General features: G+C 44.2%; 1 protein-coding gene across 1 annotated transcript; it reads right to left on the bottom strand.

The window, feature by feature from the left end:
- Positions 1-777: 777 nt before the first annotated feature.
- Positions 778-16325, bottom strand: LOC145341059 (granzyme K-like). The gene is made up of 5 exons (XM_080185828.1): positions 16256-16325; positions 7398-7542; positions 5953-6106; positions 3398-3664; positions 778-1168 (listed from the first exon to the last, which is right to left on the bottom strand). Exons 1-5 carry the CDS (start codon positions 16311-16313, stop codon positions 1025-1027), a joined length of 768 nt encoding a protein of 255 aa, XP_080041954.1. The 5' UTR covers positions 16314-16325; the 3' UTR covers positions 778-1024.
- Positions 16326-25125: the final 8800 nt, after the last annotated feature.

Below are 25125 nucleotides of genomic sequence, written 5' to 3'. Positions count from 1 at the left end.
GTCTGTGGGAGTTTGCACATTCTCCCCGTGCTTGCGTGGGTTTTCTCCGGGTGCTCCGGTTTCCTCCCACACCCCAAAGATGTGCTGTTAGGCTGATTGGCAGGAATAAATTGTGCCTAAATCAGATTCCCTCAATCTGGATGGCCATAAAACATTAGATAGGGGTCGTGGGTAGAGAGGTGGACTGGTGGTGTTGAGATGGCGGCGCGGGCTCGTTGGGCCGAAGAGCCTGTTTCCCGGGCTGTTTTTGTTCTTTGTTCTTTGTTTTAAGACAAATCACAATACAAGAAATTAAGGCAACTGAGTAGCTCTGAGAGAAAGAGCTAGCACAGACACAATGGTCCAAATGACTTCCTTCCTATTGTTAGCATTCCACAATTCTGTCCTCTTTGTGTGATCCCCTCAACAAGAGCAAGGAATGTTTCAGAATACTTTTCCCCTTATTAGTCTCTTCCAAAACATTATGAGGGCTGTGCACAGAGTCAGGTTGTGTTTTTTTTTCATGTTCTAACCATCATGAATGTGGAGGAGACTTGATAGACCAGCTGGTCTTTTCCGGATCATCCATTTTGTATGTTTGTAAAGGCGAGACCTCAACAACACTGAACTCCTTTGGTACTTCCTGAGGTTATTGTCTCATGTCTTGGAGCCGGTGTTAGCTGCAATGCCCTGATTAAGGAAGGAAAGTACAGCTAACTCATTCAAGTTGACACTTCAAATCAATCAAATGCAAAATATGATCATTTATTTATTGAAACATAAAAGATTTGGTAAAAATATTGTTCTACTTTGCTGTTTAAACAAAGCACCTACAGGTATTTCACCAATCCAGTAACACAGCTGTGAGCATTCACATTTTTTTAGATTTTTATGCATAACTCGCCTGAACTTTTAGCAAGGGATAGATGCAGGATCCTATTTTAAAATAAGCTCAATGAATTTAAATTGTAAATGCCATTGCAGTAGCTATTCAAGGTATAGCAATCCACAGAGGACAAATAGAATGCATTAACCTCAACAGTTTCTAAGCTATTTTTTCCTGAATCCACTCAATATACTGTGTGACCCTTGTATAAATTCCAGGCTTGTATTGCAATCCACAATCGTCCCCAAAAGACACAATTCCTTGGAGCTCACCCTCACACATCAATGGCCCACCTGAATCTCCCTGAAAAAACAAGAAATACTTAATTAATCTCAAACAACAGACAATGCATCAACATTCCTGTTTAATAATTTCATGAGAGTTAATAAGCAGCTATAATTTGATTATTTCCTGAAGGTTATGCAGAGATTAAACAAGGACTGAAATTTTATCTTGCAACACATTTAGGGCAGTAGTGATGGATGACACACAAATCTCAAGCAGTAACTGTTACAGTGATCAGAAATGCAAGAAGGCATAACTTAAACTCAGAAAAGTGAGGGAATGAAGTTTACAACACAGGGCCAAGTCCCTATAAACTTAGGCCTTTATTTCCAGAGCCACATTTCATATGATGCACCTCAAACCAACAACCATTCTTTCAAACTATATGAGCACAGGTGAATGCCAATACCCACAAATACAATTAAAATCAATTGTTTTGTGTACAGAATTGGAAACACTTACACTAAACTCCCACTACCACTCTCCTGTTATCATATTTTCTAAAGCAACATGGACTGAATCACTGTAGGTATTTTTCTGAGTGGTTTTGTTTTACGCAATACACATGCTTTACATTCTGCAATACTTAAAGATAATGAATGATAAGCTTTGGTTGTTGTTATAGGTATTGGAGTGAGTTCTACTTGTGTTTTAACATCCTGAGGCACCTGTCAATGTTTCAATATTATGTCTACTCATAAAAGTGTTGTGTGTCACATTTTGATGTTTTCAAATAGAAACCTCCCGCTTTGGTTGATCTGATAAGTTCATTAAACCTTTTCCAAGACTATTTGCAGGTGAACTGGAAGTTGCTGTAGGCAATCTCTGTGAATATCAGTTCATTTGAGCAGATCACCTTTTGGTCCTTTGCCCTATCACCAAGAGGTTTCCTCCTCTGTCTCCCTTCCTTGAGTAATTGTAACAGATCTTTTCTATAAATGGGACAATCTCAGGTCTTGTGCATGAATTATTAAAGGCTAATATACAAGTACAGCAAGGAATTAGGAAAGTGAAGAGGATGTTACTGTTTTTGTGAGGGGAAATGATTACAAGAGTAGGGAGATTGTGCTTCAATTGTAGATTGGTGAGATCGCATTTAGAGTGTTGTATCCAGCATTTTTCCCCTTATTTAAAGAAAGATGTAAATGCATTGGAAGCAGTTGACAGAAGGTCTACTAGATTAAGATCTGTACTGGAAAGGTTAAACAGATTAGTCTTGTACTGCTGGAATGAGAAGTGACTTGATTGAAACATAAAAGATCCGGAGGGGTCCTGACAGGGTGGATGTGAAGAGGGTATTTCCTCTTTTGGGACAATCTGGAATTTTTTTGCACCCATCCCACTACTTGGAACACTCCAGATTCCTCCAACAGTACACTCGATCCCATAACCTCAGCTTCTCTGGCACATTCCACTCTTTCTCATCTCCCCACAGCCTCCTCACACCTGTACTACCCCTCTGCCAGGAACCCTCCCATCTCCCCTGTGCCTTTGACTCCTCCAGCGCTCCCCCACCAAGCTGCGCCCCTGACTTCTTCAATACCTCTCACCTCAACAGACCCTTAGCTGCTGTGGCACTCCTCCCTCCTCCCTCTTCAGCACCATCTCTTCTCCAACGCCCCATCCTTTATAAACCTCATCCCTTGCCATACCCTCCCTCCTCTGCACCCCCCTCCCCACACCCCAGGCTCCTCTCTGTTGCCCTCCTGTTACCTACACCTCCACCCCACTTCCACATCCCCGTTCCTGTATACCCACTCTTGTTTACTTCGCTAATGTTTGAAGCAACCACTAATGGAGGGGTTCTGCCTCTCCATCGAGCGCAGTTTTAGACATCAGCAGATTGAGGAGGGTGAGGAGGGTCTCAAGTGCCAAATGAGAGTGGATGAAAGCCGGGACCATTGTTGTTGCAGGATAGCCCAGTTCTGGATGTCTATATTTCCATTACTTTATCTTTACTTTCAACCTGGGAGTTGAACATTTTGCACGGATTTTAGGATAGGAATATCAAACCATGAAAATTGAACCGATATTTTGTTTTTTCCTGCATTGACACCCCTACAACAAAGAGTTTAAGTATGTTATGTTAACAAAATGTGTGAATTGATTAAATTAATTATTCATTTTAACAGCTCAAGAATCAATTGATGATAAGCTTGAAGCACATTTTATGCAGCACTAATTAAAGCAGCAAATACTAATAATTCTGTCTGATATTGCAGCCACTTTTTACACAGTCTAGCTCACCTGGCATGCATCCTTTCCACCTTTGCTGTCACCAGCACAGAGCATGTTCCTGGTTATTACAGGGTTGTTGTTGTAATAATTCTTACTGTTGCACTTTTCTCTGTCCATGATGGTTACGTTCACTTCCTTGAGATTGTCAGAAAGCTTGTTTGACTTTCTGTTTGTCCTTCCCCATCCAACAACTGTGCAGGTAGTTCCATTTCTCACATCATATTTAGGCAGAGGGAGAACTTTCACAAACTTGTTTAGTTTTGCCTCAGTCTTTAGCTGTAAGAAGTAAAAATTTTTTGTGCGTTTTCTTTCTTTCACGAAAAACCTCTGAAATGAATGATTATTTTTCCACCTTCTCCTTAATGTGATGCGAAGAAAGTGCTGGAAACACTCACAGGTCAGCTAACAGCTGTAGAGGGATCAGACAGGTTAATGTTTCGAGTGTGGAAGCTTCATTAGAACTGGAGGCTGTTACAGAGAAACAAACAGGATGGGACAAAGGGAAGATGGATGGGAAATAAACAGATCTTTAAATACTGTTTATCTGTAAATTCCACCAGTTCTGCTTCCTCCATAGATGTTGCCTGACCTCTTGAGATTTTCCAGAATTTTCAGTTGATTTTGATTTCCATCCTCTGTACGTTTGTTTCTGGCTTATATTCTTAAATAACGTGGCCTATTTTCATAAAATGATAATAATATTTTGTGTTTCATATATCTTTCCTGAATCTCTGATTCAGTTCTTTCTAACTCTTTAAAAATATAAACACGAATCTTTGATAGATTAAATTCCCTTAATTGCCTTAAACATTTACCAATGAAGGGATAAAATCTAATTTGACTTTCCTGCCCCAGTGATTTTAAATTTTGTATGGACTGTCCATATCTGTCTCTGGACTTGAAACCTGTTTCTCTCCCCATCGATGCTTCCAGACCTGATGAGTTTTCCCAACATTTTCTGAATTTATCCCATGACTTTGGGTTCTCCATCTAACTTGCACTGCCATGTATGTACTTGGTGGTGATGTGCTTATGCCTACAGAATGCGGAAATATGTAAGAGCTATATAAGTGAGGTGGGAAGAACTTTGCAGCATTTCCCAGTCTCAAAGCCAGGTTGGTTAGAATGGTCCTGATGAAGACATTGAGGGATCAGAGGGGAACAGGTTGATGAAGAGCCTAAAAAGGTAAGTTGCTCCCTTTGCTTTTGACTGCAGCTTCAGGGCTGGGTCTTCTGACCACTTGAGCACCAACCACATAGCCGTGTTAATTAAGAATGCTTCAGTTTTGAGTTAACTTTATTAGGAACAATAAAAAATCAGAGGGATTTGAATGGGTAATTCAATAAAATTATGACGAAGTCTGTAAAATAATTATAGGAATTGACTTGGTTAATTTTTTTTAAATATATTCACTTGTGGGATGTTGACACTACTGACCAGGCCAGCTAGCATTTATTACCCATAACTAATTATTCTTTAGAAGGTGGTGGTGAGCTGTCTTCTTGAACTGCTGTAGTCCATGTGTTGTGGGTAAACGGACAGCTCTGTTCAGACAGGAATTCCAGGATTTTGACCCAGTAACTGTGAATGAACGGTGCAAAATTTTCAAGTGAAGATGGTGTGTGACATGGAGGGAAACTTCTAAGTGGTGTTGTTTTCATGCATCTGCTGCCCTTGACTTCGAAATGGTAGAGGTTGTGGGTTTAGAAGGTGTTGTAGAAGGAGCCTTGGTGTGTTGCTACAACGCATCTTGTAGATGATACACACTGCTGCTACTGTGTGTTGATGGTGAGGAAGCAAATGTTTATTGTAGTGTCAATCAAGTGGGCCACTTTGTCCAGGATGATGTTAAGCATTTTGAGTGCTGTTGGAGCCACAGTCATCCAGACAAGTGGACAGTATTCAATCATACTCCTGACTTGTACCTTGTAGAAGACGGGTAGGCTTTGGGGAGTCAGGAGTTACCACAGAATTCCCAGCCTCTGACCTGGTCTCATAGTCACAGTATTTATATGGATAACCCAGTTCCATTTCTGGGCAATGGTGACAGAATGCTGATAGCGGGGAATTCAGTAATGGTAATCCCATTGAATGTCAAGGGACGATGGGGATTGTCATTGCCTGCCATTTGTGTGGCATGAATGTTAATTGTCATGTATCAGCCCAATATTGTCCAGGTCTTACGGCACATGGTATCTCAGTATCAGCTCAGTATCTGAGGAGTTGGAAATGGTGCTGAACATTGTGCAAACATCACTAACATCCCCTGGCACACAAAAGCATTAAAAATAATTTGAACATAGACATCCAATGCAAAAATCAGCATTTAGGAAAGAAAGAAACTAAACAATGTCTTTTGACTCATGTTTCTGGGAATATTAAACAATAAAATATCATGCATTTTAAGAAAAAGACAAGGTACGCAGAATATTGGTAATTGTTATATTTTAGATGTTTTACCCGGTAGTACAAACAACACAAAGGATAAGGCGCCACATTGTGTCTATTTCTATCATAACACAATGGGAGTGAATATGGAAATAATTTATTAAATCCCACTTACTTGAAGCAGCATGATGTCGTGTTCAAAGCTTTTACTGTTAAAGCGAACATGAGGAAATTTCTGCTTCACCATGAGTTTTTGTGCTGAGTTGTCTTTGTCTCTCCTCAGTGAATCTGTCCCAAGAACCACCTGAATATTTTGTTCTTTAAATTTGCTATGTGTGATATGAAGAAGACACATTAAGTACGTAAACTGTTAAATTCACTTCAGAATGTCACCTCAAAATCCCAGAGGCACTCAACATGGATTTCAAATTATTTCAATTGCAGTAAATGCTTTAAAGAACAATCATGTAAAAATCTCCATTTTGATGTTTGAGCTTTACAGAATTACAGCACCAAAGGAGGCCTCAGCCTATCATGTCTGCACAGGCTCACAGAGTGATTCACTTGGTGCCATTCCCCTGCCTTCTCCCCTGGCAAGGAGTCTCCTAACTTATATTATAACGAGTGCATCCACCTCCGTTTCTGGGATGCTCAGCACAGTTTACTGAATAACCAGGGTGGCCACTAGACCTGTCACCAACTGATCAGTGGGTACAGATCCAGGGCCTTGTGGATTGGCAACAGCTTGAATCCTTGGTACAGCCTGTCCCAATGGCAGCGTGGAGTGGTGAGCAATAGCAGACTGCCAAGGAGTTCCCACCACAGGTACAGCAACAGCAGCAGCTCACTGTTAGGACCGGCTGTCCTGAGTAAAGGGTCAATTTAATCCCATTATCTTTTAGTATTAGAGGAGCAGCCTACCCCAGTCACTGCAGGCTTTTAGGGAGCATTTAAATGTAGCTAGTAGGAAAGTACAGTTAGGTACAGGGACAAACAGAGCACTGAGGTAATGTGAGCAATCTTATAATTTGGACACATCTTTCTACGCATAAAAGTAATGTAAGTGTCTCACACTGTGTCACATGATCATGAAAACCTCTGAAGGAAGAAGCACTAATTTGGGTAAGTTTCTTTTTCACCCAGTTGACGTGTATGGCAAAGTCTCATTGTGCCAAAGGGAGCGGCTGTGGTGACACTGTGAAGGGGGGCTAGGGAAGGATAAGACTAAGATGCTGCCACTGCAGTTGACCAGCCAGTGAAAGGGTCCTGCAGCATCTGCTCTCCTCTTGCAGCAGTGACCGGGGGAGACATAGCTGAGTTTATATCATAGATAAACTGAAGGTGTTCTCGCTTGCATAATTTATTATTCACAAATATTAGTGGTTGTTGAGTTGTCCGCCAAGTAACAGCCTAACAGCAGTGTATGTACTGAAAGTAATGAGGAAATTCAGGACTATTATGAGAAACATTAACAATAGACTGCCAGATAGAAGATATAAACCATTTCTAGATCCCCAAAAACTGTGTAAATCTTGATTGATTTCATCATAGGGAAAAGATCCAAAACATTCAGCTGTTCTGAAAATGGTTCATAGACAGATTACAGTTTCTGTAACTTACAGATTGCAGTGTGCTGCAGTCAGTACCCATCCTGGTTTGATTAACATCCCTCCACACACATGACGTCGATAAAGTTGGATTGATGCCATGTAAGGTTTGGAATGAGGTTTAACATCTTTACCCCCAATGATTTCCACAGCGTCATCTGAAAGAGCAAACACAGAGAAACTGTATATTGGCTGAGCAGAGAAATGTGACTGATATAGAGAACACCACAAGGGCTGAACTGTATATGGTCTGGTCAGGATCACTAATTGTTTCAATACTTGGTTAAATCTGGAGACTAAAAATGGAGCTTGCACCTGAAAGTTAGCACTGGTCTTTATCTCTGTGGAACGGGAAGCTATGGGTGCTGCTTGGCATGGAGAAACAGACCTTCCAACTCCACAAAATAGAGATATTTTCACAGTTTGCTGCCATTTCCCAGTGGCCTTCAGCATTCTCTCTCGGTAACACTGGTAACACTATTTAAGACCTGGCACACATGTAAGGCAGAAACTCTGTTCAATTATACTCCTTGTAGAAAAGGCAGAATAGACTTGCTGTAAATTTGGGGATATGGAGTTACTCACTTGTTTTGGAAATGAAATGACAGCTGGATGATAGAAATGGAGGGAAGAAGACCACCAGTCAGAAACAAGAGAGACCTTCCAGTAGCAGGGTATATAGGAATGTGGCTATGTGGTTAAGGGTGGCTAAAGGTGTGCGTGTGGGTAAATAAAAGCAGAAGGATCCTTAATGTTTCTTGTCAGGCCAAGCACACTTTGTTCTGTCTCTTTCACAAACCACGCTTTGATGACAGACCAGCAAGGATGTGCTAACTTAGAATAGTGGTTTGTAGTGGTGTTTTGTTTTTTAAAATGGTGTGAGGATTCTTGTCCCACCATTGCTATATAATTAGTAAAGACTATTTATTACATTAAAGACAAATAAAATTAATTAAAATATTTTTAAATAAAAGACAAATACACAGGAGCAGGAACACAATACTCCAAGACAATTAAGTACATAAAAAACTAACTACAGGCACATTTTATGTAGAAATTACCCCTTGTTTGAAAATATATCTACGATCCCTGAACTCTCTAAGATTTCCCTCTCCCAGACAACAACCAAATCTATAATTATATAAGTCAAGGACATAAGAACATAAGAAATAGGAGCAGGAGTAGGCCATCTAGCCCTTCGAGCCTGCCCCGCCATTCAGTAAGATCATGGTTGATCTGAAGTGGATCAGTTCCACTTTCCTGCCTGCTCCCCATAACCCTTAATTCCCTTGCCTATCAGAAATCTATCTACATGTGACATACCTGTACAGGAGCGATGGGCAACATTTGAATGGGAGGGGACAAATATCTTAGCTGGGAGGTTAGCTGGAGTGTTTTGGCAGAGTATAAACTAATAGGGAGGGAAGGTGGGGATGAGACTGATAGCTTATTAGGCACTGGGATTGGGAGCGAGTTGGATGACAGGGTAGGTTTGGTTGAAAGGAAAATTATCAGGGGAAAGGAGGATCCAAGTGGGCCTGGAGGGTTGGATTGCGTCTGTTTTAATGCGAGGAGTGTAACAGGTAAAATGGATGAGCTTAGGGCCTTGATGTTCGTGAGGAATTTAGATGTGGTGGCAGTGATGGAGATGTGGTTAAAGGAAGGGCAGGACTGGCAGCTGAATATTCCTGGGTATAAGTGTTTTAGGTGTGACAAAGGAGGATTGAAGAGAGGTGGAGGGGTGGCACTGTTAGTAAAGGAGAACATCACAGCAGTGCAGAGGGAGGACAATATGGAGGAGTTAGGGATTGAGTCACTGTGGGTGGAGTTGAGGAATAGGAAGGGAGCGATTACTATGCTAGGGGTGTACTATAGGCCACCCAAGGGCAGTGGAAGAAGGCATTTGTAAAGACATTTTAGATACGTGCAGAAAGAATAGGGTGGTTGTAGTGGGTGACTTTAATCTTCCTGAGTGGATTGGAAGGTGCCTAGAGCTGGGGGTTCGGATGGGGAGGAATTTGTAAAATGTGTGCTGGAAGGGTCCTGGGAGCAGTACGTAACTAGCCCGACTAGGGAGGGGGCTATACTGGATTTAGTTTTGGGTAATGAGCCGGGTCAGGTGGTCGAGGTTGCAGTAGGCGAACATGTGGCTGACAGTGACCACAAGCCTGTCTACTTTAAGATAAAAATGGAAAAGGATGAGTGCTGTCCGAAGGGGAGGATGCTGGGGGAAGGCGAGCTATAGCTGGATTAGGAAGGAGCTGAAGGACACTGATTGGGAGAGGTTGTTAGCGGGTAAGTCCACGGTTGGCAAGTGGGAGGCTTTCAAGGGCAAACTGAAAATGTTGCAGGAAAGACATGTGCCAGTAAAGAGGAAGGATGGGAAGGGCAGGATTAGAGAGCTGTGGATTACAGGGGATATTGAGGACATGGTCAGGAAGAAGAGAGAGGCATATGTTAGGTCTAAGCAACTGGGAACGGAGAGAGCGCTGGAGGATTGGCGGTTGGTGACTAGTGGAATGCCCCAGGGGTCGGTGCTGGGGCCTCAGCTATTTACCATTTATATAGATGATCTGGAGGAGGGAACCGAGTGTATGGTGTCAAAATTTGCTGATGACACCAAGATTGGTGGAACGGCAAATTGTGCGGAGGGTGTGGAGAGTCTGCAGAAGGATCTAGATAGGCTGGGCGAATGGGCCAGGAAATGGCAAATGGAATTTAATGTTGGCAAGTGCGAGGTGGTCCACTTTGGTAGGAATAATGGTAGGAAGGACTATTACTTACGTGGCGAAAAACTGCAGCAGACGACGGTGCAGAAGGACCTCGGGGTCCTTGTGCATGAGTCGCAAAAACCCAGCCTGCAGGTGCAGCAGGTGGTCAGGAAGGCTAATGGGATGTTGGCCTTCATAGCGAGGGGGATTGAATATAAAAGTAGGGAGGTCTTGCTGCGGCTGTATAGGGCATTGGTGAGGCCGCAGCTGGAGTACTGTGTGCAGTTTTGGTAGCAAGGATATTTTGGCCTTGGAGGGAGTGCAGAGGAGGTTTACTAGGCTGATACCGGAGTTGAGGGGGTTGAGCTATGAGGAGAGGCTGAATAAACTGGGCTTGTACTCGTTAGAGTTTAGAAGAATGAGGGGCGATCTCATTGAGACGTATAAGATGATGAATGGGATGGATAGGATAGAGGTGGAGAGACTCTTCCCGCTCAGAAAGGACAGTAGGACTAGGGGGCACAGCCTCAAGATAAAGGGGGGGCGGTTTAGAACGGAGTTGAGGAGGAACTTCTTCACTCAAAGGGTGGTGAATCTCTGGAATTCTCTGCCCGTTGAGGTGGTGGAGGCTACCTCGCTAAATATTTTTAAGACGCGGGTTGATAGGTTTTTGATAAGCGAGGGGATTAAGGGTTATGGGGAGAGGGCGGGAATGTGGAACTGAGACACGACAGATGAGCCATGATCTTATTGAATGGCGGGGCAGGCTCGAAGGGCTGGATGGCCTACTCCTGTTCCTATTTCTTATGTTCTTATGAATATAGAGAGAGCAGGAGGGAGCTCAAAAGGGGAGTTAGAAGGCGAAAAGGGGGCATGAAATTGCTTTGGCTGATAGGATTAAGGAAAATCCAAAGGCATTTTATTCCTATATTAGGAGTAAGAGGGTGGTTAGAGGGAAAATAGGTCCTCTTAGGGACAAAGGAGGGGAACTATGCATTGAGTCTGAGGGAATGGGGGAGATCCTGAATGAATATTTTGCGTCGGTATTCACAAAGGAGAGGGGCTTGGTGTCTTGTAATGCCTTGGAGGGAGCTGTAGACCAGTTGAAGGAAATATCCATTACGAGGGAGGAAGTGTTAGGGTTTTTAGGTAGCATAAAAACTGATAAAGCTCCGGGGCCTGATGGCATTTATCCCAGGCTGCTTAGGGAGGTGAGAGATGAAATTGCTGGGCCTCTGATGCAAATCTTTGTCTCTTCGTTGGACACAGGTGAGGTCCCAGAGGACTGGAGGATAGCTAATGTGGTACCGCTGTTTAAAAAGGGCAGTAAGGATAACCCTGGTAATTATAGGCCAGTGAGTTTGACATCGGTGGTAGGAAAGTTGATGGAAAAAATTCTTAGGGATAAGATGTAAATGCATTTAGAGCGTTGGAGTCTGATTAGGGATATGCAGCATGGCTTTGTACAGGGGAAGTCTTGCTTTACGAATCTGGTAGAATTTTTTGAGGAGGTGACAAAAACGGCTGATGATGGATGAGCCTTTGATGTCATCTATACGGATTTCAGTAAGGCGTTTGGCAAAGTCCCTCACGGTAGGCTGGTAGAAAAGGTTAAGGCACATGGGATACAAGGCCAGGTATCTAGATGGATTGAAAACTGGCTAGGCAATAGGAGACAGAGAGTAGTAGTGGAAGGGTCCTTTTCTAACTGGAGGTCTGTCACCAGTGGTGTGCCGCAGGGCTCAGTACTGGGACCTCTTCTCTTCGTAATATATATAAATGATTTGGAAGCGGGCGTACGTGGTGTGATCAGCAAGTTTGTGGATGACAGCAAGATGGCAGGATTGGCGGATAGCGTGGAGGATTGTCAGGTGACACAGCAGGATATAGATAGGCTGGTATATTGGGCAGATAGATGGCAGATGGAATTTAATCCTGATAAATGCGAGGTGATACATTTTGGAAGGAATAATGCAGGGAGAAGATACATGATAAAGTGTAGACCAATTAAGAGTATAGAAATGCAGAGGGACCTGGGAGTGCAAGTGCACAAGTCTCTGAAGGTGGCAACCCAGGTGGAGAAGGTTGCAAAGAAAGCTTACGGAATGCTAGCCTTTATAGGAAGGGGTATAGAGTATAAGAGCTGGCATCTAATGCTTCAGTTGTACAGAACGTTGGTTAGACTGCATTTGGAGTACTGCGTCCAGTTCTGGTCACCTTACTACCGGAAGGACGTGGAGACCCTGGAGGGAGTGCAGAGGAGGTTTACCAGGCTGCTGCCTGGTATGGAAGGACTGGGCTATGAGGAAAGATTGGGTAAACTGGGGCTCTTTTCCTTAGAAAGACGGAGATTAAGGGGGGATCTGATAGAGGTGTATAAAATAATGAAGGGTATAGATAGAGTAAACAGTGGTAGGCTTTTTCCTAGATTGGAGACAAATATCACGAGGGGTCACGAGCTAAGGGTGAGGGGGGAGAAGTATAATTTGGATACTAGAGGAAGGTTTTTCACACAGAGGGATGTGGGGGTATGGAATGCACTACCAAGTAAGGTGGTGGAGGCAGGCACGCTGAACTTGTTTAAGGTTTACTTAGATAGGCACATGAGTGAAACAGGGATGGAGGGTTATGGGAGATGGTTTTAAAAAGGGTCAGAGCCTCGGGACGTTACTGGAAATCTAATGCTGCATGTTGATGTTTTGTCTCTTTTACTCCGCAGGTGTGTCGGTCCACCTTGTTGTCTAACGGGGGCATGCACACGGTGGGTCGTGCGTGGGCTGCTCTTGGATGTTTCAAGAGTGGCTTAGTACTTCGAGTCGATGCGTGTGCTTAAAACTGGACCAGCAGATGGGCACCACAACAGCTCAGTGACTGCTAGCTGTGCAGACACATGGATTTGGGCCAGTGTCTGTGGGAGTTTGCGCATTCTCCCTGTGGTTGCGTGGGTTTCCTCCGGGTGCTCTGGTTTCCTCCACACCCCAAAGATGTGCTCTTAGGCTGATTGGTGTAACTAATTGTCCCTAAACTATTCTCCCCTGAATCTGGTTTCCAATGGGTGTACCATACGCATAGACACGGGTCAAGGTAGGTATAGGAAAATGCTTTGTTAAGATGGTGGCAGGGGCTCGTTGGGCTGAAGGGCCTGTTTCCCGTGCTGGGTTGTTCTTTGTTCTTTATAAATATATTCAGCAAGGTAGCCTCCGCCACTTCAATGGGCAGAGAACTCTAGAGATTCACCACCCTCTGAGAGAAGAAGTTCCTCACCAGCTCTGTTCTAAACTGATCCCACCACCACCCCCCACCTCTTACTTTGAGGCTGTGCCCTCTAGTTCTGGTTTCCTTTCTAAGCGGAAAGAATCTCTCTACCTCTACCCTATCTATCCCCTTCATTATCTTGTAAGACTCTATAAGATTCCCCTCAGCCTTCTAAACTCTAATGAGTACAGGCCCAGTCTATTTAATCTCTCCTCATAAGCTAACCCCCTCATCCCCGGTATCAGCCTGGTGAACCTTCTCTGTACTCCCTCCAAGGCCAATATATCCTTTCGTAAATAAGGGGACCAAAACTGCACACAGTACTCCAGTTGCAGCCTCACCAGTACCCTGTACAGTTGCAGCAAGACCTCCCTGCTTTTATATTCTATCCCCCTCGCTATAAAGGCCAACATTACATTTGCCTTCTTGATCACCTGCTGCACCTGCAGACTGGGTTTTTGCGATTCGTGCACAAGGACCCCCAGGTCCCTCTGCACTGAAGCATGCTGCAACTTTTCACCATTTAAATAATATTCCATCCTACTATTATTTCTTCCAAAGTGGATAACCTCACATTTGCTAATGTTATACTCCATCTGCCAGGTCCTCACCCACTCACACAGCCTATCCAGATCTCTCTGCAGACTTTCCACACCCTCCACACAATTCGCTTTTCCACTCATCTTCTTGTCATCAGCAAATTTTGTTACCCTACACTCAGCCCCCTCTTCCAGATCGTCTATGTAAATTGTAAACAGTTGAGGTCCCAGCACTGATCCGTGCGGCACTCCACTAGTCACCAACTGCCAACCAGAAAAGCACCCACTGATTCCAACTCTCTGCTTCCTGTTAGATAACCAATCCTCAATCCACGCTAACACTTTACCCCCAACTCTGTGTACCCTAACCTCCTGCAGCAAACTTTTGTGAGGCACCTTATTGAATGCCTTCTGGAAATCTAAAAACACCACATCCACCAGTTCCCTTCTGTCTACCGCACTAGTCACATCTTCATAGAAATCCAGTAGATTTGTTAAACATGACTTCCCCCTCATGAATCCGTGCTGTGTCTGTTTGAACGAACCGTTCTTTTCTAGGTGTCCTGCTATTTCTTCTTTAATGATGGATTCTAGCATTTTTCCAACTACGGATGTTAAGCTAACCGGCCTGTAGTTATCCACCTTTTGTCTGCTACCTTTTCTAAACAGCAGTGTAACGGTAGCTGTTTTCCAATCCGCTGGCACTTCTCCAGAGTCCAGCGAATTTTGATAAATAATTACTAACACATCTGCTATTACTTCTGCCATTTCTCTCAGAACCCTGGGATGCATTCCATCCAGTCCCGGGACTTGTCTACCTTCAGTCCTGTTAGTTTACTAAGCACTACCTCTCTAGTAACAATAATTGTATTAAGGACCTTATCTCCTACCAACTCTCTATCTTTAATACTCGGCAAGTTATTTGTGTCCTCTTCCATGAAGACCGGCACAAAAAACTTATTTAAAGTCTCAGCCATTTCCTTGTTTCCCACCATTAAATCCCCTCTTTCGTCCTCCAAGGGTCCAACATTCACTCTAGCCAGTCTCTTCTTTATATATTTGTAAAAACTTTCACAATCGTTTTTTATATTTAGAGCTAGTTTAGTTTCATACTCTATCTTTCCTTTTTTTATCTCTCTCTTAGTCATTCTTTGTTGTTTTTTAAATCTTTCTCAATCTTCTAATTCTCCACTATTTTTAGCTGCTCTGTACACATCGGTTTCTAATTTAATACTCTCCTTTATTTCCTTCGATATCCATGGCTAGTTATCCCTTTTCTTACAGTCCTTCTTTATCACCGGAATATATTTTTGCTGAGTACTGAAAAAGATCTTCTTAAAAATCCTCCACTGTTCTTCAGCTGTCCTACCAACCAGTCTGCCCTACCACCTTATGGTTACCACACAATGTACGGCTGAGGATCAAATATGGGAAAGGCCTTTTCCTGGTCCCGTGAAGATAGTTAAACTGCCTTTGCACAATTTTCTGCACCATATTGGCTAAAAGATGTAACTGCTGGCCCAGCCTCCTGGCTGTGAGTTTTGGACTGGTCTCTTGACTGTTAGATGTAAACTGGCCTGCCTGCTTCTGCTAGTGCTGGCAATTGCACCAATTTTGATCCGCCAATCTGTGCATTTGACTGTCTACATCTCTCAAATTCCTTGGGAACGATCTTAAGAAAGAAATTCTAAGCTCAGAACGAGCATGAAAACGGGAGAGTTGTGGATCCGTTTTTTTCCCGGCTAGGTCAGATGTCGAATCTTTTGCACTTTGTGCATGAAAAAGACCCAGAAATCTGTTTCTCGCCTGTAAGGGTGGGCCTATATCATCTGAAAGCTAACTGAGCAGCGGAGGGTACAATTGTGCATGTGCAGGTCTCTGCCTCCATTAGATATTGCCAGGCTCAATTGTTTTTTAAACCGCACCTAGTAGCACGGATTGCCTCACCCCAGCCGGACCAATCACACCACCACCCCCCCAACTCACCACCACCCCCCCCGCACCCCCATGGGACTGGTTGCCATTCCCTCTCCCCCCACACCGATTACTATACACAGCAGGAGCATTTCTCTCTACCTCTCCCCACCGATCACTGTGCAGAATGCACAGTGGCTTCTGCACCACCGATCGGCCCATCCCCGGGTCTTGACCCATTCCCTCAGGTCCCACCTCCTTGGTGCTGCCTTGTGCCCACCTCTTTTTATTAAAATACCTCTTTTTATTTTCATTATATTTCTAGCAGATATGCTTTTCATAGCTCATACTAATTGAAATTCTCTATGAGTCCAGAATTCCAACTCACACATACATTTCAACTCATAATTCTTATCAATATAGGTCTGGTCAAAATACTTTGGCATACTTACCGCCTGGTGTTAGGAAGTAAATAATCATTACAGATCTGAGGAAAGCCTGAAATATCATTGTTGCAGTCAAGTTGTGAGTGGAGTTTACGTGTAGAGTCTTCTGTCTATTTATAACAAAGACTGAGGATGTGGTTTGTCAGTTTGATATGTTCTCTAACACGTTTCATTACCTTATGAAACTCTTGGGTACAATTTCGCAGAAAGTTCTCATGTTAATATGTTAATTCCTCATTTTTGACTGACACTGACAGGAGTGAGCAATGTGAATGACAGTTTGATCAGTGAAGATTGTTGGAAATAACTGATGGGACAGAAAAATGAAAATAAATAAATAATAAGACAAAGCCAAGTGTAAATCATAAGGACGTGAATAGTTCACAGTACAGGGTATGCGCTCTTTATTGAACATTCATGACATTATTTCCCGTCCTGCCAAGGTTCCCTGCTTCTGCCAATTGCAGTTTGAACTGAGCATCTGGAATGTTCTAGAATCATCACCACAACCAGCTCCAAGCCAGTACCAATGGCACAGGGGGTGGAAGTCAATTCTAACTGACCACTTGGCGGGAATTGGCTGTGGTGACCGAATATGATGTCAGACCGTTTACTGTCCAATCTGCAATCCAGCTGTCCACCAAAAGGCCCTAATCGAGGTGACAGAGTCTAGACTGTCTGTCTGGTTCAGCGTAGGAGCATTTTTTTATGCGTTAATTGGATTGCTGTGGTGTAATTCTGAGGTACAAATGGGCAGTGTGGCCAAATAAGCCATCTAAAATGGTGATTTGTAAAGCACTCTGGGGCAATTGAGCAAAACTAAACCTAACAGGCTGCAGCCCTGACAAGTGAATAAGCAAGATATGGGTCATCTCCAGGATGAAAGAGACTTTCTGATCACACTGGGTTGTTTACCAGACATGAGGGCGCCGTGGCCCCTTGTTTTGGGGGAAGGTGTGAACTCTATGTGCCTCCAGCACCTACAGGTATGACCATTGGGTACACATCCAGAGATCAGTGTGGCCGCACCTGATTGGACTCTTATCGATTAGTGCAATCAAGTCCTGACCGATTGTTTGGCAATGGCCAAAAGGCACGCGAAAGCCAATGGGGTATAAAGGGTGCTGAGCAACCAGGAATCTCTCTCTCTCTCTGACCCCACAAATGTGCTACAACATTGGTGACCATCGCTAGTGACGACCAGCACGAGGAGATCCACCACAACCAAGAAAACCAAGAAGGAAAACCGGAGCCAGAGTGCCAGACCAGACCAAAGGACCAGACTACGCAGAGGATGTCTGAGACCAACACACAGATAAAGGCAAATATCTGCTTGGGTACTTGCCAGTCATGCAAAGTTAAGTCAAGGTCTTGTGTTGGACTTGAATTCTAGCATTTTCTGTAAGATAACTTATTCTTAGTCGGGTGGGTGATTATTGATTGTATGGGTTTAAATAAATATTGGTCATACTAACAAGACAAGACAAGACTAACAAGACTCGCAGTTATTTGTCCACTGTATAAGAATTAAAACAGACTGTGCAGCAGGCACAACAGCAGGAATTCTATCTTGGTCCCACAAAAATATTCTAGACACTTTAGCAAACTTTTCCACCTATTGTCTACTGTTGGATCTTTTAGATGTCATTTTCTTTTGCTCAGCCGGTCTGATATTGAAGCAGGCTGTTGCCCAGTACCATTAAGAAGGAAGAGCAAACATACGTTTATATGATAAAATAAAAGTGAATTACTGTGGATGCTAGAATTTGAAATAAAAACAGAAAATGCTGAGAAGTCTCAACAGGTTTGATAACATCTATGGAGAGTGAAACTGAGCTAACGTTTCAGGTCAGAATGACTCTTTGTCAGAAATAGGATGAGAGTTATACTGTTGATAGGGGTGGGGAGAGGTTGGTGGACCAGGAGGGGATGGATAGAGGGCCAACATTGGATGGAGACAAGGGGATGATTTACAAAGATATCATGGACAAACAGACAAAGGGAATGTAAATGGTGGGGATCCTGGCGAAGAAGGCTGTTCATTGCGGCACATTAAGAGATCATAATGTGTTAATGGCAGAACGATGGTAAACAGTGTGTCAAAGGACAACCTGGGATGGCTAACAGATGGCTCCAGTGGGGTGGGATGAGTGTAAGGGTAAAAAACATGGAAAGCAGCATAAAACAAAAGAGAAAAAGGCGAGGGGGGGAATGGAAAAATAAATCTTTTTTTTTAATTCTTCCATTGATTTATTTTTCCATTTCCCCCCCACTCACCTTTCAGACTTCAGACCATGAACTCTCTCCTCTGCCTCTGCCCCATTTCTATCTTTTTTTTTAATTCTTCCATTGAAATGGGGCGAAGGTAGAGGAGAGAGTTCATGGTCTGAAGTCTGAAAGGCAGTGCCTAATGCAAACATCAGGTGCAGTTCCTCCAGTTTACATTGTGCTTCACTGGAACATTGCAATAGGCCTAGGATGGGGCAGGCTGGTGCATTGAAATGACAAACAACAGGAAGATCGTGGTCATACTTGCAGAGGGACTGAAGATGTTCTGCAAAGCGATCACACAATCTGTGTTTAGTCTCTACAATGTAGGGTCGATTGCTTTAGGAGCAGCGAATGCAATAGACCAGATTAAAGGAGGTGCAGATGAAGTGTTGCTTCAATTGAATAGAGTATTTACGTTTTGGATGGTGAGCAGGAAGGAGGTAAAGGGGTAGGTGTTGTTCCTTCTGGGCTTGCATAGCAAGATGTTGTGGGAAGGGGGCAGGTATTGGCCGTGAAAGAGGAGTGGACCAGGGTATTCCAGAGGGAATGTTTCCTGTGGAATGCTGATAGGGGGTAGTGAGGGGAAGATGTATCTGGTGGTGTCATCATATTGGAGTTGGAAATGGCAGAGGATAATCGTTTGATTGCAGAGGCTCTCAGGCTTACCTCAATTCTTTGTGTTTCACTCTCTGAAGCTTGCACTCTGTGCTGGTTCCACTTTAGCCTTGTTTGTATACCTTAAGCTTGTCCTGCTTCAAAATCCAGATTTAACTGCTTTACTTGATTAGCTGCCCCCTGTGAATTACAACACCAGGAGAGCTTGTTTTTTTTAACTTTCCTTAGGTCTGAAAGAAGCTTAAATGTCTATCCTTCAATTACCAGCAGTTCGTTAGAGTTTAAGAAGACAAAAGATTAAGATTTATTTTCTTAAACTCCCACACTTAGTCAAGCTCTCAGTGTTTTACTCTCTGCAGTTTGCATGCACCGGGACCTTTCTTCCTGGCTCTGGCTTCCCCCTAACCAAACTTACATCTGTTTGAGGGTGCTCCATACATGGAGTTGCAGCTCTAGTACTAGCCACAATAAAGTGAAGGGATGGCAGATCCTGGGAGAGAGCTGCTTCCCTTTCTGGATCACAGCCCTGTCAGCAGTGGCCTCTTAACTGACCACCACTAGAAATCTGCTGTCCCAGGTTTTACCAAGGCTCAATCATCTTTTCCTTCCAGCCCTGCCATGGGCCTTCCAGCTCAGCAGATAAATTAAGCCAGTATCATAGAATCATACAGCGGGGAAGGGACCCTTCAGCCCATCGAGTCTGCACCGACATGCAAGAAACACCTGAGCTCCTTCCTAATCCCATCGACCAGCACTTAGCCGACTTAGCCTTGAATGTTATGATGTGTCAAGTGCTCACCCAGGTACTTTTTAAGGTTGTGAGGTAACCTACCTCTACCATTCTCCCAGGCAGCGCATTCCAGACTGTCAGCACCCTCTGAGTAAAAACGTTTTCTCACATCCTCCTGAAACCTTTCTCCCCACCCCTTGAATCTATGTCTGGTAGAATGGACAATGCGCTCCATTCAAATTTTGAATCTTAATTAAAATTAAAAGTTAAATTATATTTATTAGTCACAGCTAAGGCTTTCATTAACACTGCAATGAAGTTGCAGTGAAATTTCCCTACTTGCCACATTCCGGCACCTGTTCGGATCAATACACTTAACCAGCAGATCTTTCAGACTGTGGGAGCAAACCCACGCAGGCATGGGGAGAACATGCAAATTCCGCACAGCCAATGACCCAAATCGGGAATCGAACCGGGGTCCCTGATGCTGTGAGGCAGCAGTGCTAACCACTGTGCCACTGTGCCGCCCCAATAAAATTATGGAGATTAGTTTTATGGCAGCCTTTAATGGTGAATCTGAAGGTAAAGTGGGTGGCCGTCCTTCTGCTGATTCGTTCACGCCTGACTGGTCACCCAATATCACAGAGCCTGGATGATGCATCAGGCAGCCAAATGTAGGCTTATCTGAGGCTGTTATGTGATTAATTAACTGCCACTTAAGGTCCTCATTCTGCTTCTGCTGCAAGTTTTCAGTCTGCTGGCTAAGATGAAAAAAAGGGGGCTTTGACAATGTCAGCCTCTGTTGAGCAGGAAGGGTGGGTAGCTTCTTTGAGGTGGGGCCGTGTGCCTTGTGTCTCCCCTTTCTCCCTCCCCTCCCAGCCCTTCTAAACACAAACCCCCTGCCTTCCCCATTCCTGGGGTCTCCCAGTTTTGTCCACCCAAAATCCCCAAACTTGCTTCAAGTCTGGGAGACAATGGGTGCAGTTGTCCCATCCCGCCCACCATGGTAATCATAGTAGGATGGACATGCAGCATGCAAAGGTCTGTTGACCTTGGACAGGATTGTCTGACCTGGGGGTGTGCGCTGCCGGAAAAGCCCACCCTACTGCTGGAATTTTACCACCTTGCCCATCCGAAGCCAACAGAGAATGTCGTTCTGCAAGCCTTGCCCGCCCCGATCCTGGGGCAGCTGTGCCAGTAAAACGTCGGCCAACATTTTCGGAACTGGTTGTAATCCCAGCTGTGTTCACTACACTCTTCTGGTGCTGCAAATCTATAGAACTGCCAATCAGATTGGTTTGAGGGGTTGCAGTTCCTGTCTTAAGCTATTCATGCAGACTCCAGTGTAAGGGCAGGCAACCTGATTTCATGTTGGTGAGATGCCGATTGAATTTCCGATCAGGGAGAAATCAGTCCCCTTCCATAAGATGTACCCAAAAATCAGTTATGATTTAAATATGTAGGATTATGGGGATAGGGCAGGGGGATAGGATGGGCCTGGGTAAGATGCTCTGTTGGAGAGTCAAAGAACAACGAACAGTACAGCACAGGAAACAGGCCCTTTGGCCCTCCAAGCCTGTGCTGCTCATCAGTCCAACTAGACCATTTGTTTGTATCTCTCCATTCCCAGTCTGCTCATGTGACTATCCAAGTAAGTCTTAAATGATGCCAGCATGTCTGCCTCCACCACCCTACTTTGGCAGTGCATTCCAGGCCCCTACCACCCTCTGTGTAAAAAACATCCCTCTGATATTGGAGTTATACCTCGCCCCTCTCACCTTGAGCCCGTGACCCCTCGTGATCGTCACCTCCGACCTGGGAAAAAGCTTCCTACTATTCGCCCTATCTATACCCTTCATAATTTTGTACACCTCTATTAGGTCTCCCCTCATTTTCCGTCTTTTCAGGGAGAACAACCCCAGTTTACCCAGTTGCTTCTCATAGCTAAGACCCTCCATACCAGCCAACATCCTGGTAAACTCTCTGCACTCTCTGTAAAGCCTCCACGTCCTTCTGGTAGTGCGGCGACCAGAACTGGACACAGTACTCCACATGTGGCCTAACCAGCATTCTATACAGCTGCAACATCAGACTCCAGCTTTTACACTCTATACCCCTTCCTATAAAGGCAAGCATACCATATGCCTTCTTCACCACCTTCTCCATCTGTGCTGCCATCTTTAAGGATTTGTGGACTTGCACACCTAGGTCCCTCTGTGTTTCTATACTCTTGATGGTTCTGCCATTTACTGTATAACTACCCCCTACATTAATTCTTCAAAATGCATCATTTTGCATTTATCTAGATTAAATTCCATCTGCCATTTCTGTGCCGAATTTTCCACCCTTTCTATATCCTGCTGTATTGTCTGACAATGTTCATCGCTATCCGCAAGTCCAACCATCTTCGTGTCATCCGCAAACTTGCTGATAACACCAGTTACACCTTCTTCCAGATCATTTATATATATCACAAATAGCAGAGGTCCCAGTACAGAGTCCTGCAGAACACCACTGGTCACAGACCTCCAGCCGGAAAAAGACCCTTCGACTGTTACCCTCTGTCTCCTGTGGCCAAGCCAGTTCTCTACCCATCTTGCAACCTCTCCTTGTATCCCATGAGCCTTAACCTTCTTCACCAACCTGCCATGAGGGACTTTGTCAAACGCCTTACTGAAATCCATATAGACGACATCCACGGCCCTTTCTTCGTCAACCGTTTTTGTCACCCCCTCAAAAAACTCTACCAAATTTGTAAGGCATGACCTCCCTCTTTCAAAACCATGCTGTCTGTCACTAATGAGATTATTCCGTTCTAAATGCATGTACATCCTATCTCTAAGAATCCCCTCCAACAACTTCTATACCACGGACGTCAAGCTCACCGGCCTGTAACTACCCAGGTTATCCCTGCTACCTTTCTTAAATAATGGTACCACATTCGCTGTCCTCCAATCCTCAGGGACCTCACCTGTGTCCAATGAAGAGACAAAGATTTCCATCAGATGCCCAGCAATTTCATCTCTTGTCTCCCTGAGCAGTCTAGGATAGATGCCATCAGGCCCTGGGGATTTGTCAGTTTTAATGTTCCCTAAAAAACCCCACACTTCCTCCCTTGTAATGGAAATTCTCTCTAACAGGTCAACACTTCCCTCTGAGACACTCCCAATCAACACGTCCCTCTCCTTTGTGAATACTGATGCAAAGTATTCATTTAGGATCTCCCCTATTCCCTTGGGTTCTAAGCATAATTCCCCTCCTTGGTCCCTGAGAGGTCCAATTTTTTCCCCTGACATCTCTTTTGTTCCTAACATATGAATAAAATGCCTTTGGATTCTCCTTAATCCTATCTGCCAAGAACATTTCGTGACCTCTTTTTGCCTGTCTAACTCCCCGTTTGAGCTCTTACCTACTCTCTCTGTATTCCTCCAGAGCTCCATCTGTTTTTAGTTGCCTGGACCTAACGTACACCTCTTTTGTTTTTGATCAGATCCTCAATTTTCCTGGTTATCCATGGCTCTCGAATCCTACCTTTCCTATCCTTCCTTTTTACAGGCACATGCCTGTCCTGCAGCCTTATCAATTGCTCCTTAAAAGACTCCCACATGCCAGACATGGACTTACCCTCGAACGTGCTCTCGCAATCAACGGCCACCAATTCCTGCCTAATCTGGCTATAGTCAGCCTTCCCCCAATTTAGTACCCTACCTGTAGGATAAAACTCATCCTTGTCCATTACTATCCTAAAGTTAACAGAATTGTTAGCAGTTACTATTTGCCACATGTTCCCCTACTGAAACTTTGACAACCTGACCGGACTCATTTCCCAGAACTAGGTCCAGTATAGCCCCCTCTCTAGTTGGGCTATCTACATACTGTTCTAAAGAACCTTCCAAGATGCATTTTACAAATTCGTCCCTGTACAGACCCCCAGCCCTAAGCACTTTCCAGTCTATACCAAAAAATTAAAGTCTCTCACGACAACAACCCCATTTTTTCTGCACCTATCCAGAATCTCCTTACATATCCGTTCCTCCACTTCCCGTGGGCTATTGGGTGGCCTCTAATATACCCCCAGCATAGTGATTGCACCCTTCTTGTTTCTGAGCTCCACCCACAGCGACTCATTACATGACCCCTCTAAATTGTCCATCCTCTGCACGGCTGTAATATGCTCCCTAACTAATATTGCTACTCCCCCACCTCTTTTAGCCCCTCCTCTGTCTCGCCTAAAACACTTGTACCCCAGAATATTCAGCTGCCAGTCCTGTCCTTCTTTTAACCAAGTCTCTGTCACTGCAACCACATCCAAATTCTGTGTAAGCGTTAAGGCCCTAAGTTCGTCTGTTTTACCCGTTACGCTCCTCGCATTGAAGCAGATGCACTCCAGACCTCCAGGTCCACTTAGGTCATCCTCCTCCAGAATGCTCTTCTTCTTAGCTAGCCTTGTCCTGGCCCCCAGCTCGACCCCAGCCTCAGTGCTTACTGACCTACTGTTTTGATCCCCACTCCCCTGCCACATTAGTTTAAACCCTGCCGAAACACTGTAGCAAAACTCCTAGCCAGGATATTTGTGCCCTTCCAGTTCAGGTGTAACCCATCCTTTCTGTACAGGTGTCATCCTCTCCTGAAGACTTCCCAATGATCTACAAATTTGAAACCCTCCCTCTTTCATTGTAGAACGCATTCTACAATGCGTTCAATTGTAGAATCTCCCTGTTCCTAGCCTCATTGGCACTAGGCACTGGGAGCAGTCCAGAGATTGCTACCCTAGAGGCCTTACTTTTTAGCTTAGCACCCACCTCCCTGAATTGCTCTTGTATGGCCCCCCATGCTCTTTTTACCTACATCATTTTCACCAATGTGTACAATTACATCTGTTTACCTTCCCTTTTTAATATGCTTCCTACCCTCTCAGAGACATCCAGTACCCTGGCACCAGGGAGGCAGACTACCATCCTGGAATCTCGTTTGCGCCCACAGAACCGCCTGTCCGTGTCAATGCAAATTCAATGGCCAAATGGCCTCCTTATGCTATGTAGGGATTCTATGATTCTGTGAAGTTCAGTCCATAGGATATGCTGTACTAAGTTGATATCAGATAGTGTTGGTATGGGGGGTAACAAGCTGAGCTGTTAGATTTCAGTGGTGTATAGAATACAAAACAATACACTTTAAGTCATAAACTCATTTTTATTTTGCAAAGAAGGATATATTGCAACTTATTCCTCAGAGCTGAAATGTAGCATCTTAAAGCTTA

This window comes from Carcharhinus amblyrhynchos, chromosome 1 (genome assembly GCF_965287045.1).
Source record: "Carcharhinus amblyrhynchos chromosome 1, sCarAmb.v2.hapA, whole genome shotgun sequence".
Lineage (NCBI taxonomy): Eukaryota > Metazoa > Chordata > Chondrichthyes > Carcharhiniformes > Carcharhinidae > Carcharhinus > Carcharhinus amblyrhynchos.
Note: the sequence above shows the minus strand (reverse complement) of the source record. Positions and strands in the feature narration are given on the sequence as shown.